This window comes from Molossus molossus, unplaced genomic scaffold, assembly GCF_014108415.1.
Source record: "Molossus molossus isolate mMolMol1 unplaced genomic scaffold, mMolMol1.p scaffold_m16_p_13, whole genome shotgun sequence".
Classification (NCBI taxonomy): domain Eukaryota; kingdom Metazoa; phylum Chordata; class Mammalia; order Chiroptera; family Molossidae; genus Molossus; species Molossus molossus.
In genome coordinates this window covers 18,436,505-18,453,724 of record NW_023425348.1, presented here as the reverse complement: position 1 = coordinate 18,453,724, position 17,220 = coordinate 18,436,505, and the positions used below count along the sequence as shown (strand labels likewise).

At 45.1% G+C, this 17,220-nt stretch overlaps 1 protein-coding gene across 1 annotated transcript in view; it reads right to left on the bottom strand.

Moving 5' to 3' along the window:
• Nucleotides 1-9,197: 9,197 nt before the first annotated feature.
• The window catches only part of CUNH11orf53 (chromosome unknown C11orf53 homolog), a 39,951-nt gene continuing 31,928 nt past the window's right edge, over nucleotides 9,198-17,220 (bottom strand). The window contains exons 3-5 of the mRNA XM_036258266.1: nucleotides 13,533-13,575; nucleotides 10,955-11,253; nucleotides 9,198-9,599 (exon numbers count right to left, since the gene is read on the bottom strand). Coding sequence (XP_036114159.1) covers nucleotides 9,198-9,599; nucleotides 10,955-11,253; nucleotides 13,533-13,575 — 744 coding nt within the window. The remainder of the gene's footprint in view (nucleotides 9,600-10,954; nucleotides 11,254-13,532; nucleotides 13,576-17,220) is intronic.

Below are 17,220 nucleotides of genomic sequence, written 5' to 3'. Positions count from 1 at the left end.
GCCCCAGACACTAGGGTTTCAGCACAGAATTCCTGCCCATTAAGACCCTTTGCTCCTCCCCAAGGGGCTGGGGTCGCCCATGGGCTTCACAATCTGGAGATTTTCTGAGACTAGTGGTTTCTTCACTGTGAAGTCCTCTCTTCTCCCCCTTTTCTCCCTCTAGAGCATCCTTGCTGGTTTGCTGCAGGAGTTTATGTTGAGAAATGACAGTAAGCTTGGCTCCTGCTTATTTTAGCTGAAAGGACATGATGTATTCAAGCTTTCCCACTTTGGGGTGAGAGGTGGGAAGGAGGTGGTCTAGGCCTGAGCCCCTCACAAATGACCTGGGACTGTGTTGGGTCATCTTCTCCAAACACTTACTGAGCTTCTTCCATGTGATTTAGAAGCTAAAAAGACAGGAGTGCTTTAGAGAGGGAGAGAGTACCCCTGAGACAGAGGTAGGGTGGGATTCCCTTTGCAAAGAAGCCAGACAGTCCCATGAGACCAGGCTAGGCGATGGGCATACGTCTCTGCTCCCATTCCCTGATCCTTGAAATGCAAAAGTGAAGCTGAACCCCATAGGGCGTGAGAAAGTGTTTGAATGTCCTCAAATGGGTCTGATGCAGGTTCGAGCATGAGGTGATGGGGGAATGCGCTCTCTGAGAGTCACAAGACAACAGAGTCTGTGACAGGTAGGAGTTGCTTCGAAGCTGAAGCCTTGTCTCTGGGGGAGAGAATTGGGGCTGGGCATACCTGAGGTGGCACCTGACAGTAGAGGGCAGGATCGGGTGTGCTTGTCTCCAGCCCAACTGGAATCTGTGACAGCTTCTGGAGTGTCTTTCTCTAAAGGCCCCTGAGCCTGTGTCCTGAGTTTCCCTTTTGGAAGTCAGGCTGAAGACCAGACTCAGGAGGAGGGGAAGAACAGGATTTCAGAGCGTCCCCAGTTCCTTTCCCCCTGTCCTGCCTGGGCATTACTCCTTCTGCAGGAACAGGTAAAGATGGAGATGGGGGTGGTCTCTTGTCCTCATAGCTTTGTCTATTATTTCTTTTATCATCTACCTTTTGTGTTACACTTATTTTTTGGTTTTCTTTTAAAAATCTTCCTCTTTGTCATTTGGCCTGTTTATTTTTTGCCAAGTTTCTTTTTGTCTCTCTACCTGTCGCTGCTTTCTTCCATTTCTTGCCTGCATTGTGTTTTTTCTTCCTGACTCCCTGTGTGTATCTGTTTTTCCTTGTTCTGGGGTGCTTTCTCACTTTTTCAGGCTCAGTCTCCTTCCTAGCCTTTCCTTTCACATGGAGATGGACAAGGATGGCAGGAGGCCATAACGTTTCCTGGGCAACATAGCTGAACTTGATGCTGATGTTTGGCTGCCCTGTTGAGAAGTCAGGCAGCACTGGGTGAGAGACAGGCTCTTTGGAAGTCACTGAGTCTGTAGGGACAGTCAAGAACTCTTCATCCTTCTGCCAGAAAACCTCTGCCTGAACCAGGGCAACAGTTCTGGGGGCTTAAGTGTTGGCACCTGCTCCTGGGATGGATGGCCAGCAGCTTCAGACAACTGGGCTTCCTCAGGCCTGAGCCCTATTTTGGGAAATAAATCCCTATTTATTTTTTAGTCCAACATTAAGGGTTTTTAGTTTCTGCTGTTTCTATAATTATAAGACCCTAGGCCAGGTATTCAGGACCAAGCACCATGCTTGTGGGCATAAGGGAGAATCCTTTCTGAACGTGTCCTGTGATTCCTCTTATGGATCGGCATGTGCTAGGAGGCCTGAAGCAGCCGGGTCTGCCCTGATGCCCCAGAGAGTTAGATATTCCTCACAGGAGACTCCCCCCACCCCTACATTCTATTTATTTATTTGTTTGTTTATTTGTTTGTTTATTTATTTATTTATTTATTTTTGTTACAGATGTTTTTCCTTTTTCCCCCCATTGACACCCTACTTCCAATCTCTCCACCCTAAGCATTGTTGTCTATGTCTTTGCTTACCCATACATGCATATAAATTCTGTGGTTTATCCTTTCCTCCCCCCACACCCACCTCTTCTGAGGTTTGTCAGTCTGCACCCCACTTCCATGTCTCTGGGTCTATTTTGTTCCTCAGCTTATTTTGGTCATTACATTCTACAAATAAGTGAAATCATGTGATACTTGTCTTTCTCTATCTGGCTTATTTCGCTTAGCATAATATTCTCTAGGTCCCTCCATGTTGTCTCAAAGGATAAGAGATCTTTCTTTCTTATGGCTGCATAGTATTACATTGTGTATATGTACCACTGCTTTTTTATCCATTCGTCTACTGATGGACACTTGGGCTGTTTCCAGATCTTAGCTATTGTAAATAGTGCTGCTACGAACATGGGGGTACATATATTCTTTCTGATTGGTGTTTCAGGCTTCTTAGGGTATATTCCTAGAAGTGGGATCACTGGATCAAATGGCAGTTCAATTTTTAATTTTTGAGGAAACACCATATTGTTTTCCATAGTGGCTGCACCAGTCTGCATTCCCACCAGCAGTGTACTAGAGTCCCCTTTTCTCCACACCCTCGCCAGCACTTGTTTGATGATTCTTACAGGAGACTTTTTAAAGTTGTCATTTATTGAGTGTTGGTTGTATGGTATAGTCTCCCCATTTCACAAATGAGGGAACAGGCACAGAGGGGTAAGCAGCATGCCCAAGATTACTGAGCATATACATGGCAGGATTGGGAATCAAACTTTGATAGGTCTGATGCTAAAGGCTGTACTCTAAACGGTTGCCATGTCGTTGTCCCCATGACCTTTTATAGCACAGGCTTTCAAACTTGTTCAACTTCAGCCCACAATAAGAAATGCATTTTGCATGTTCTCATACTATATCTACAACAATATTTACTTATTTACAAAACAAACTTTTCATGAGACAGTGTACACCTATGTATACAAGACATTGAAAATTTTTATTCTACTCAACCTTTTCCATTTCATTCTATTTATGAAAAATCTATGTGGGTTGGGACTTACTAAGATAATTTAATGGCCCATTAATGTGTTGTGACTAACATTGGAAAAACACTTATAGGACAAGCAAACACAAGCATGTGGAAGTGTTTTGGTGTGTTGTTCGTTTTACTGTCGGGGTGTGAGGACTTGAGAGGATTCCATGGCATCGGTCACCAGAATCCTAAGAAGAGACACCCTCTATGGGAGTGTGGCTGTTAGTTATGTTAATTATAGTTTGTGTTTCTCAGACTGGGAACTCTTCCCAATCCCTGGGGGCACTGTCACCTCTAGGGTCTCCTAATAATTATTTTGGGGTCTTAATACAAGGCTGGAAAACATTGTGTCTCTAACTGGCTCACTTGCTTAAAAATAGAACACAGGGTCCTGATGCCTGAATGTTGGAAGGGATCTTTGTGGTGCTGAGGAACTGAGTCTTTTGCCAACATCCCTGCTGGTGGTCCAGCCTCAGGCTCCTCCATTGCTTGCTGGGCTGCTTCTCCACAGTAGACGTGCGCTGAGGAAATGGATGCTCACTATTTATCACGCAGTCTGTTTCACTATTAGACTCCTTTAAATAGGATGATCATTGATTGAGCCAAAAGTCAATTAGGCATTAATTGAGCACCAACTATGAAGTGGGCATGGTATCAAGTACCAGGAATGCAAAGATAAGTAAGTCCTGCTTTGTTATCAACTGCTCTGAGTAACATGGAATAACTTTTTCCTATTTCCACGCTACTGCTTCTCTATTAGAGGTTTGTTTGATCATTCATTGGTTGGTTCGTTGGTTCGTTGGTTCGTTGGTTCGTTCATTCATTCATTCATTCATTCATTCATTCAAGAAGCATATACTGATTATGTACTCTGACCAGGCCAGTGCTAAGTCTGAGGAAGTTATCATGCCCACTCCTCCCGCCCCCCCAAGGGCTTTCGTTTTGAGGCTTCCCATCTATAATTTCTCTAGTTCTTCATATATGATAGCTTTTCAGATCTCTGGGCCACTGAGCTCAGAAATCCTTTAGTTTGTCATTGACATTCTTAGAGTCACTCAGCAGGCAGAATAATGAGAACAGACATTTCTTTTTAAAGTTTCAAATGAACTATTTTAACTGAAATTTTGAACGTCTTTTATATGCAAATGACACTGCAAAGCATTATATTTTTCCCCAAAGTAGGAGACCGAACTTAGACACAAATATGAAAAGACTTGCAGTATAAGGAAAAGGGGGGTTATGCCCTCCAAATTTGACTACAGCACCATACTTTACTATTGCAAAGTTCTTTTATCATTTTGACTTTGGGACACTGTTACCAGTCTTTGTGGGAAATATCAAGTTCCAAAAACATGCAGGAAGGAAGTAGTTACTGGGCCCGGAGTGAATGTTTGACCCATATGAAAATGACCAGGAAGACTATTAGGTAGAGGATATTTAATGATTTGTGGTGAGTCAGTCTCTTCCCATAAAACATAGTCAGAGTTTTAACTTTTCCTTCAAAGGCTGCCATGGAGAATGAGCATTTGATAATTTTTGTTTAAATAAGGAAAATACCATTAGATACTGCTTGAAAAGTTCATCTTTTACTTAAAACATTTTTATTATGTAATATATATCATACAAAAACATATCTAAAGATTACCATGATAAAAGCCTATGAATATTTTACCAAGGTTAAGAAATAACACAGTTATGTGTGATCTTTCATTTATGACCAAATTAATTTATTAAGCATTAAACTATTGGATTATTCCACTCATGATACTTGGTTCGAGAGAAGGTTAATAGGGACATCTATCAATTTTCCTAATGCAAAAGGGTTAATACGTAGATTTGTTTTGTCCACATTTTTCCTTTTGGAATTTGTAAAATGTTGTACAGTTCTCTCCTCTTGGCTTGTAATGTACCGACAATGATATTGCACATTGAAAACCCACACATCTTATTTCTCAGAGTCATGATGAGAGGACACTTCTATAACAAATATCAGAGATAACATGGTATCATCGTTTACAGGTAATTATAGAAGGTTTTCTCACTATTTATTTAGTCTTATCTTTGGAGATTCTAGTTCCCGGTCTATTTTTCATATTTGTTTTACTCACCCTGCAGATATCAACCACTGAATAACACTATGGACTTCTTAACATTATAGTACATAGAGATATACAGTGAATATATAAACATTTTTATGATCTACTTCAAATCTTCAGGAATTTTTCTTTTTAGAGACATTTAAAGATACTAAATTAATTATTTAAAGTGTATTACAATTAGAGCCCAATGTCCACAACTGTCAGCATTTGCAGAGAGTATGGCTAGTGTGAAATACTAAACGTGGTGAGAAAGTTTCTCTGAGAGTTGTCACCCACAAAATCAGGGGTTAAATAGTTACTCACCTTTGTAGTATAATTTTAGTTCAACGTAACAAAGATTTTCCGGAGCAGCTACAGCACGTGGGGCACTAAGCGGGATGAGCCACTCGTGAGTCCCGCCTTGACCAGTCCCGGCAAAGAATCACTCTTTAGCTGGGGTTGGGGATTTTTGCATATAAGCCCTGTAGAGTCAATAGTTATAGAATGTGGGGTATAAGAGGCACAGTGTCCTGTGGCTTTGAATAGAGAGGAGATGTGATACAGAATCCAATAACAGAACCTAAAGAAAGATAATGATTTTGATGTGTGGTTGGTAGAATCACTGTAATGTAAAGTGACTTAAACCTAGGACATCAATTGTTATTTCAGTTCTTTTTAAAAATTTATTCTTTATTAAAGTATAGTGGTAATACAGTATTATATTAGTGTCAGGTATACAACACAGTGATTCAACATTTATATCCCTTACGATATAAGCACACCAGGAAGTCTAGTAACCATCTGTCACCATGCAAAGTTAATACAATATTATTGACTATTTTCCCTAGGCTGTACATTATATCCCTGTGGCTTATTGATTTTAAAACTGAAAATTTGTACTTCCTTCACTTTTTCTTTCATCCCCCTAACAATCATCAGTTTATTCCGTCTCTATGAATATGTTGCTGTTTTATTTCAGTTCTTCTAGTACTGAAGTACTTCTTCCCCATCACAGTGACACCATCATACTGTGTTATTAAATGAGCTGTAGCAAGTCATATGTTGTCATAATGTTTGTTCAGGAGCAGTTATCAAATAGAGCAGGTAAAGATGTGGCTTTCTGCTCTCATTTTTAGGGTTTGTGTAACATTGTAAGAGACACATGAACACTGTCTGCCTCCAGTGATTCATGGGAGGAGTGTCTATACTGCAACTTTTGCATTGGTAAGTTTTGCTTTCAAACTCTTTTTGACATTATCATCTAGTAAGCTTTCTTAAGTAGCTTGAACTTGACATCACCATCTCTGTTTCATCTTTTTTCTTTTTAATTGATTTTAGAGGGAGAGGAGAGAGTGAGAGAGAGAAACATTGATGTGAGAGTGCAGCATTGGTCGGCTGCCTCCTACCGGGGATGGAGCCCAGAACCCAGGCACGTGCCCTGACTGGGAATCGAACCAGCAACCTTTAGTGCACTGGACTATGCCCAACCAACTGAGCAACACCAGTTAGGGCATCTCTGCTTAGTCTTAAAGGACCTGAAAGAGATGGTGTTTTGAACCCGAGTTCTCTAATTTTCTCTGGCTTCCCCCGGAAAGCTGAGTGGAAGCACAGCAGGTTCAAGGAAGGAGAGGGAGGGAGAACATGCATTTTGTTTTCTTACGTTGGCATTGTGCATTATTATGAAAAGATGCAGTGGTCCCTGGCATGGAGCAGGAAGTGGAGAGTACTCGGATGGGAAATGGGGTAGGGAAATAGAATTAATTGCCCTGTCATAATTTTATAGCTTGGTTTCACTTTTTAACAAGGTGTTATAAATTTCTAGAACAATATAAAACAGAACCAAATTGAAGTATATGTAACATAGAAACACTCTGTGAAGATAAATAGAATTCTTAAAAATCATTTATGATGTGGAATGACTAGAACCATTCCCCACCCCCTGTCCCCACAAGACTAGATAACTTAAATGGATTCTAGATAGAGGATGGGTCTGTCTGTGTCTCCTTCCTTATAGGTTAATTTTGGCAAGCACTATGAAAGGGCTTGGATGCTTTAAGAACAATGTAGACACCACTGGTTGCTGAGCTGTACTCACCTGAGAGCCGAAGCATCCTGGGTGTGAAGAGGTGAACACGATGTGTGAGAAGATGACAATGAGCTGAGAGAGCTGAGCATGCCTACCGCTTGGCATTATAATCAAACAAAAGCTGAAGTGATGTGGAGGCATCCTTATGATGGACAGAGCCATTCTAGTGTGTGCTGCTTAGTAATAGATGGTAATCAGATGATTGTAGTTGTAAATTTTATACAACCAATCTAGAAAAATGACTTTGAGACCCTGGTGAAGATCCCTAAATCTATAGAGAGGGCTATCGCTCTTCTTTGAGATGCAGGGACCTGCTGTCCAGGTATGAGTGACGCTGGGTGACAGATGGCTCTGCCAAGGACACCAAGAACCAGGGCTGAGGTCTCAGTGAACTTAAAGAGCAGTTATCTCTCCCACAGTACAAGTTGCCCCCAATCCATTAAAGGGAAAATATTGAGCAAAGTAAAGATCAGGGGGTGAAAAAGGAGGGCAGGAGCAGAGCAGGGGGCCCGGGAGGGTGCAGCCCAGCAGCCCAGAAGCCCAGGAGCACCAGTGCTCTTGCATCTGCTCCCCCAGGAGGGCGCTGAGGCATGTGAGGTAAAGAAAGTTGCTCTATCCAAGCATTGCAGTGGTACTCCATACATTAGGAGAGTGTTTGCTTAACCAGAAAATACTCTTGAAGGCTCAAAGAAGGAGGAAGATCAATTTTTCACTTCTGAGTGTTAATTAATGCCTTCATTTGATTTCCTGGACTCCTACCTAGCTGAGGTAGAGTGTGGGACACTCAAAGGGGGCGTGATGAAGGCTCTTGAGAGGCTTTGGGCAACCAGGTGAAAAATGAGAGTATTGGACCCCCAAGAGATAGAGGGAAAACCCATTGGGTCAGGAGGGATCAGAGGGGTCAGAAAATGTGTTAAAGGAATAAAGGAAGGCGGTAAGGAGATAAGAGGAAGGGTATGGGTGTAACCTGTGGGCCTTGAATCATGCACTACAAAATCAAATGTGTGCAGGGCATTTAGATGGCGTAGGTACCGGCAGGCACACTGCTTGGTGGAAATTACTCTGGGAATTAATTGCCAAAGGAATCCACAACAATCAAACTTACAAGAGACAGATGACTGCTTCCAATGTCAGTTTCTTCATTTGTACATGGTAGGAGCTGTACTTCTGACCAGTGAACTACCAGCAGGGTCTTCCTTTAAATGGGAGATGTTGTGTGTAATGCTGCTGGCCCATACCTGACAATGTGTCCTTCTTCAAAGTCCCTTTACCGCTTGGTGTTCTGTAGTTTGTTGTTCCTTATAGACAGCTCAGTCCAGCTCTCTGTATTTTCTTTACAATGCACAGAATGCTCATTTTACTACTCCACTCTGACAACTAGTTCTATTCCATCAGAGAGACAATGTCTAGCTACATTGCAGCAATCATTGATCAAAATAACTTTTGGGCTTTATTGTTTTATTGGTGGCCTAATTTTTGCACATCCTGGGCTTTAGGGAAAAGTAAAGACTATATATTTATGCAGCCATAGTCTCCTGACCTCTTCCCATTCGAATGACAATAAAGCGTACATATATGGTGATATATTTGTCACTGGGCCTTTACAAGCCACTGTAAAGAGAGTGCTTTAAAGTCACATGGTATAAAATGATGTGTGTTTTATGTGTCCTAATCTACATTGTATCCTCTGCACTCTCTTTACTAAATAACACACATAGTTCATAATTAAGAAAAATTGAACAGGAAAATCAGTATGTTTTATGGATCTGCATAAACATTTTAATGTAATTTAAGGAAAAAATATATCAGTGCCAAAAATGACACTTTAAAGAGAACAGAAGATTCAGAATACAATGGGTTACTAGGGCTCCAAAAAGACCCCCTGTCAGGTTGTCTCATTACAATATGGTCCCTGATAAGTTGGGGAGTATTACACATAAATGCCATCGTCCATGAACAAAAGGTAGCATGATGGCTTATCCTGAAACTCCAGTTCTGAGTGAGCTGCCACACCAAAAATAATCTGTAGACACAGCACCCAAGTTAAAGAAAAGCAGAGAAGTTCTTTGGTGCACCCCTCAGTAAGCTCTGCGGCATTCGTATGACCCCCACACCATGCTCCCTTCCTCTCTGGTCCATGAAGAAGGGTCCTGAAGAGCAGAGGCATCAGCCCCCTCATCTGGGGAAAGGGGCACCACCTTGGGTGGTAGGTCATTGGACACTGTCGTGAAAGGGGTGAAGGGATATGGGGGTGGGGTAGGATACCCTGGTGTGTGGTACAGATCTTCCAATGCATGCAAAGAATATGACTGAGCCCCAGCCAAGGGGGGTCCCCAGCTTGAGCTCCTGTGCTGGGTGGTGCTCCCTGACTCCAGCTGGGAGAGGCAACTCGTGCTGGGTGGCAAGGTCTGCAGGGCATCAGTGGGCACAGGGTCCAGCAGGCTGAGGCCATCCGGCACTGTCTGCTCCCACGAGTCTCTCTGAGGAGAATGGAAAGGTCACGGGGTTACTCATTAGACGATACTCTGATGTGGACAGATTTCCTCCCCAACATGGGATGCTGCTGGCCCAGCCTGCAGAGAGGACTTGGTGTCCTCCCTGTCGGAGCCTCCTTCTCCCGCAGTTTTCCCTCTGGTGATTGACGCAGCAGTGAAAGTTGTAGTTCCCTTCTTTCTCCAGAACTAGGTTCCCTGTATGGATTAAGATTCTGTCTCCAGAGAACATTACATGAGTAAAATGTGAGCATAAGAAAATAAACGTTTATATAGCATTTTGACATTTATACGCACCATGTCTTGCGTTCTTTTTGAGCTTCGCTGTACTCGGATCCTAGAATGAATGCCCTTTGCACAGTGGGGAAGTTGGCCAGCGGCCCCTGGAAGGAGTGGGCCTCTAAACCACTAGTAGCCTTTTAAGTGGGCTGGAAAGTCCATTTGCCTGGCTGACAAAGAGGTGGGAATCTCATTGGCTTGGAGCTGGGAAGATTGTGGGTTCATTTCAGGGCTGTGACACTTCCTAGGTTCCTGACTGAGTTTTTGAGCTTGGTTTCTCCTGGGGTGTTGCTAGTAGTAAATAAGGGCACAGAAAAGTTCCTGGCTGGAGTAGGTACTCAGTAGTGTTAACCAGACCCCTCTCCCCCCTTTGTCTAATATCCCATCTTTAGAGAGATTCATTCCTTTGAGGGTGAAGGCTTTCCAGTTTTATATAGGGAGGTGTTAGTGCTCAGATCTTTATGAACTCCTCTTTGGAAGGACAGCGAGCACAAGGTTCTGTAGGGTAGAACTGCTGTGGAGGGGGGAGGGGGAGGGGGGGAGGGGAGGGGAGTGGGAGAGGGGAGGGGGAGGGGAGGGGACTGGGGGAGGGGAGGGGACTGGGGGAGGGGAGGGGAGTGGGAGAGGGGAGGGGCGTGGGGGAGGGTAGGGGAGGGGGAGGGGAAGGGACTGGGGGAGGGGAGGGGAGTGGGAGAGGGCAAGCACAGCCTGGACATATTGGCCCAAAGATCCCAGCCGGCGCCGTGCCGGCTCTTTCCTTGCGCTAGAGCAATGGCGGGAGGACACCTGGCTAAACCAGCACAGTGGTCACAAAACGGATATAAGTCCTGCTTTGCTAGTCACCCTCCCCCAAGCCCCAGGATAGGCCCTTCTGCTGTCCTGGGTGGCACGGTCTTAAGGAAGGTCCTTCGGAAAGCACCCTGGCAGAGCGGCTGTCCTGGCGTCTCTGGGGTCTGGAAGGCGCGCCTCGCTCGGGCTGGCCAGACCTTCGGAGCCACCGGTCGGAGTCACTCCCTGCCTCCCGGTCCGAGTCACTCCCTGCCGGCGAAAGCCTGCTTACTCACCAGCACGCAGTGCGTGGGGTCGCCGGGGAAGGGCGGCGGCAAGAGCGGCGGCAGCGGCGACGCTCCGAACAGGGGGCCGGTGCTGGGGGGCAGGGCAGGCGGCCGGTGGTCCCCGAAGGGCTCGGGGAAGTAGGAATCCAGGAGGGCGGGGTGGCTCTGGCTGGCGGGCGGCTCGCAGGGAAAGGGCTTCCCCACGCTGGAGCTGCAGACGTCGTTTGCAAATTGTTTGGTGTTGTGGAAATCGGAGTCAGACAGGAAAGCTCTTCTGACACCATAGTAGCCTGACATGACCGGTGAACCTGATGCCAAATGATAAGCAAACAAGCCAACTTTTCCTCTTGGGACAGTCAAGCCATCTGTTGCAAATGAGTCACTCCATCTGAAATGGTGCCACTCACACATGCCTCCATCAAGGCTAACACTGAAATGGATACTCTTGAAACTGTTAAATACCGCTGCATTACCTCGGTGATCTGGTCCAGCCCAGGTAATGATCTGTCGAAATGTCTTTGGGGGTGAGTTAGTTTAGGTGGTGGAATTAACTGTTCTATCGTTCACTCAAGTGTCATATACACAGAACCAGTAACAAGAGGCTATTTTCTGGGCATATTATCTGAGAGTCAGTATCTCTAGATAAGGTGATACTATGACATCTCCCCACTCCTCCCCACCCCCCATCAGGGGCAGGTTGTATTCTTGTCCTAATCCTTTGTCTATTGACTGACTTGTAACACCGTGTCTAGCACCTAGCAGGCATGGCACGCTAGCTTTGGAATGACATGGCTTCTGCGCAGCCAAGCAGAAGAACCATAACAAATATTTCCTGGCTTTGAAGGGACTTGTGTTATTTGCTGCCCTCTTGTGGCCATAGTGTGGGCACTGCAAGTTTGGGGAGAGAAGGTCTGGCACAGAATTTCCTTCAGGGAAAACGGGAAGAAGCCTAAATGGAGAAGTCTTATTAAGGTAAGGCGAGTGAAATGGACCCAAAAGGGAAGAGGTGTGTTTGCTAAAGACTTTCTGAGCAGTAGCTCAGTTGTAGCGGGAAACGTTATCATTCAAAACGTGTTCAGGAGCATGGACTCAATCAGTAAAACTGTTTGCAGCTGGTGGTGGGTGTGCTCTCCTTAGCTGAGATTTACTCCTTGAGGCCACAAAAGGGCTGAACTGGGAAGAAGATGGGGGTGATTGACTTTCTTACCTTCCCCCAACCACAGTGACCCACTTCTGAGCTTCGTCCCTGCCCACCTTGCCCGCTCTTCTGCAGGGAGAGAAGTCACATGGTCCTTTGTATCATGACTTAGTCAAATGTCACTCTACACTCACAGCACTTTGGCCCCAGTCACGTGATGTGAACTTCATATTATGTTCACTGCTCTCTCACCTGAGTTACAACCCTCTTCCCTACAAGCTCCATGGGGACAGAGCTTGTCTTATACATGTTCTGTAAGTGCAGTATTTTATTAGTGTTCAACAATTACATGTAAATGTATTCATTCATCCAGAAGAAATTAAAAGCCCTTGTAGAAATTTACAGCACAGCTCTACTTACTCCATTTTCATCTTAATATTTATAGTCCCCAGTTTCTAATCTGCTCATGAATTTGAAAGCTGCAGGTAGGGGTTTTCCCATAAGCATATTTCCCCAGATAAAACTGAAACAAACAAAAATAGTATCAACACATAAGGTTCTGTTTCACACCACAAATTTTTATCCACAGGAAGGTTAATGCTGAGAATAGAATTAAGACGATGTACAAGGCTCCCAGGGTCTTATGTGTATATTCCCATTGCCAAATAAAAACAACCACAAAGAGAAAATCCCTGCTCTCTTAAGCATATATATTTTCTCCTTAAAAAGAGAAAGAATAATTGTAGATGGTGAGAGAAGCTACAGAAACGTTTCTTCTTTAAAAAGGAGCAGAATCCAGTGACAGTACGCGTGATTGGGCAGCACACGTGAAGACATGCAGACCTGTGGATCCTGTACTGCTCTGTTCCTTTCCCTATCCATCTCTGAAGTTACCAAAACTGAGAATCACTCTGCCACTTCTGAGTGCGGGATCTGGAAGGAATGTGTATGTGCATGTATGAGAGTGTCCACCACTATTATCAAGAATGCCCCCTTTCTGTCCTCATAGGAATATTTAATGAGACATATGTATTGAAATGAATGCAAGATGCTTCACTCAGTGCCTGACATATAGAGGGCACTCAATAAATGGTAGTTTCCCATCTGCCCACGGATTTCCCTGCTTGGGGGCTAAAGCAGGTGCATAACCTGTCAGATCATGGGGCCAGAATTTTAGACATTTAAAAATCGCAACAAGGACCTACATGCTATTGCTTTTGCCCAGGAAGCTTCTGCTCGGCAGAAAGTTGCCCTCAAGACACATGAATTTTATGTTCAGGAATAACTGCATGAGGTCTGTCTTCCCTGATTTCATATTTTAATAACAACGATGTTAAAGAAGTAACATTTAAAATGGACTGTAAGACAGTTATGAAAGAACAGAAGCCCAGATGCCTATTGAAACTCAGAAGGAAAGGGAGGACCAGCTCGTAGAACTGAAGTACTCACCTGGCATCTGGACAAACGGAGACGGGGAGGAACTGGCGCTGCCCTGGAAGGCAAAGGCAGGGAGGTTTTCTTCCTTAGTTGCACATTTGAATTAAAAAAAAATTAGGAATATATTTTACAAGCTTTATTTTCTGATATTAAGAAATGCTATTTGCGGGGTGAGAGTGGTTAAGAGTCAAGCGAGAGCAAGAACGCAAGTCCTGGAGAACGAAGGTTTACAAGAGACAAAGAGCAACCGAAGTTTTGATTCTGGTGAACATGCCAAAAAACAAGGCTAGATGAGAATAAGTTATCCTTTGTTTTTATTAAGTTTAGTATCCATCTACCTACTTACCTACCTGCCTGCCTGCCTGTCTGCCTGCCTACCTACCTACCTATCTATGTTGCTTGGCATTTGACTTCAACGTTGAATGGCCATTTTTTTTATTGTCTCCCTCCATGTAGAATCGAAGTGCCCCTGGGGGGTGGGGGGGGACCTTGACTGTGACTTGTCATCAGTGCCCAGATCAGACTGTGGTTCATAGTAAAAAATACAATAAAAATATATGGAGCAAACATACAGTCCCCTAAGTAACAGTCTAGTAAGCATGGAAGGTTAGGGGATGTTGTCAGTTGAATTATGTTCCCCAAAAGATATATTGAAGCCCTAACATTCAGCACCTGTGAACATGACCTGATTTGGACATAGACACTTTGACGATGTATTAGTCAAATTAAGATGAAGTCATACGGGATTAGGGTGGGCCCTAAATCCAACAGGACCGGTGTCCTTAGAAGAACAGGAGAGAGACCCAGGCACAGAGGGGAGAAGGCTGCGTGAAGACAGCAGAATCTGAGTGGTACAGCCTCAGGTGAAGGAACACCCAGGGTTACCAGCAACCACCAGAAGTTAGGAAGAGGCAAGGAAGGAGCCTCCCCTAGAGCCGTCAGAGGGAGCCCGGCCCTGCTGACGCCTTAATCGTGGAGTTCTAGTCTCCAGAACTGTGACAATAAACGTGTTGTAAGCCGCCCCTCTATGCATTTGTTACTTCAGCCTTAGGAAACTAACACAAGGACTGGCTGATGGCGAAACTGACCGTGCAGTCCGGTGTGCAGCGTGGCCAGGCTGGGGCAGCAGTGGGGAGGAGGCACGGACGCTGGTATTAGGATGTAGAAACACGTCCTGGAAAAAGTGATGCCTAAGCTGACCTCTGTAGGGAAGCAGATCCAGGAGTGTACAGAGTCTTAAAATATAAAAGTGTAGATCTGGCCTCAAGAGGCTCAGGAACAAAGTTAAGTGGAAAATGTAGCTGTTTTATAAGTTAAGGGTACTCAATGTCCAGTTCTCTGGATCTGAGCTCTAAGGCCTGACCCTCACAGTCCTGTAGACTCTCAAGTGTGGAAGAGATTTTCACAGAGTCTCATCCAACTACCCACTCAGTGCTGAAATCCTCTCCATATTACCCCTGCCTGCAGTGAGCCTCTAGAGATAGAGAGATCAGCACTCACGACAAAGCCTATTTCTTCTCCAGAGATCTCTGATGCTTACAAGGCAGGCTGAAAAGAGTCACTTTATTAATTCTAGTCTCTTTGGTCCATACAGAAGTTTAACCCTCTTCCATTACATCCCTTCAAATACCTGACGACAACCCATCATTCCCCAGCTGTCTTAATCAGCTTGGGCTGTTGTAACAAATGCCATTGACTGGTGGCTTCACTTTTCCCCACCTCAGCAAACATTTCTCCCCAAGACTACAAACAGTTCTGCAGGCTGGCGTGTGAGGTTTGTCAGTGAGAGGATTAAACCATTGTTTGTAGTCTTTGCTAACTATGCAAGGTAAAATTTTATGGGTGACCGTAAAGAATGGCAGTAGAGGCTGGAGGTCTGCGAGCTGCCAGCACGTCGCAGTGTTGGCGAGGGCTCTTCCCGACTGGCAGTGTCAGAGAGATCACCTTTCTCACCGTCTCTCCTTCTAAGCACATTAATCCCATTCCCGAGGGCTCTGCCTTCAGCATCTAATTATCTCCCGAAGGTCCCATCTCCGAATACAGTCACATTCATTGAGGATTAGAGCTTTCACGTGCGAGTCCCAGCAGGACACCAATGCTCAGTTCACACACCTGGACTTCTGTCTCCTCCAGGCAGTGCTGCCTCCAACCACTCCGAAGCAGCAGAATGTGGAAGAGTGAAGACTCTGGAACCAAAGTGTCTGTGTTGGAAGCCCATTTCTGCCTCTTATCAGCTGTGTGATCTTGGGCACATGAAGATTAAATGAGGTCATGTATATCAAGCACTTAGAATAGTATCTGGTGTAGTGTAAGCTGGACAGAAGTGTTAGTTAGCTGTTGTCACTCAAATGCATTCTTACGTTCCCTCAAACCTATGGTATACTCCTCTAAATGAGTTCTGATGTATGTGTTTTCCTGTTTAATAAGTTAGCACCTTTCAGTGGCAGAAGGGAACTCCTGGGCTTGCGGGTCAAAGGTGAGTGCAGATCAGATGCCTGCAGGGGGAACCCAGAAGCACATTGCCCGGGCTCCCAGCGCCCTGCTGTCCAGCGTTTCCTTCCAGGTGCCAGCTCTGGCTGGCTGGGTCTTCTGTTGAAGGCCTGTGCCAAGGCCTATACCCCCTGGTTTCTTCTGCCTCTGCCTCCTTCCTCGCGTTGTAGGGTGTGGAGGGGGCAACTGCTCTGGTGCTGCCTGGGAGACGTCTTCTCCGCCTTCTCTCCCTGCCTGCTCCCCTAAGTTGCCCTGTGAGATGCAGGGCACATCCAGTTTGTGGGTGTAAGCACCTCCTGTCCCCTTAGCATCTGTCATCATTCTCTCACCAGCTGGCTTGGCTCTGCCTCTGGCCTGCCCCCGAGACTGGGAACAACCCGTACGCTGCCAGGGCCCCTCCAGCCTGGGACATCTCTGCCGTGAGAGCGCCTGGCTGTCTTCCTCGCCAGCAGCGCCCTGGGTCTTCCGCGCTCCTTCTGCCTCCCGCCCAGGTCTCATCCTCACGGAGGCCGGCCCAGGACTGTCCTCTCCCCAACCTGAAGACTCTATGAAAGTTTTACAGTTATGAGTGTAGTTGATTTTACTTATTATACAATGAAAAGAACCCTCTTCTCTTCATTTCTCCGACATAATTTTGCCCTCTGCCTGCTGTGGAAATGAAACTCTTTATTTCAGTTCTTTAGGGTTACCCATACAAGTTTACTTTCTGTTTAACAGACTGCAGACGGTCTTAACCCTCTCCCCGACAGACAAGACCCTTAGAACATTGACTCTTTCTACTGCCCTCCTAATTTATATGTTGGGTTTCCCTCCATTTTAGCTAGTTTCTTTTTGTTAAACTTACACAAAGTAGACATCGCCATCATCATTTTAAGTAAATCTGTATTACATTTACCTACATATTCACCATTTCCTCTGCTTGCTTTTCTTCCAAACTCTTTCTCTAGATTCATTGTTTTTCTTATCCTCACCTGAGGACATTTTTCCATTTTTTTCCCATTTTTTGTTCAGATAGAGTGGGAGAGAGAGAGAGAGAGAGAGAGAGAGAGAGAGAGAGAGAGAGAGAGAGAAACATCAACATGAAAGGAACACTTCGAGTGGCTGCCATCCAAACGACCCAACCAGGGCCAGGGACAATCTGCAACCGAACAATCTGCCAGGGACAACATGCCCTTAGCGGGAACCGAACCCAGGTCTCTCTGGACTGCAG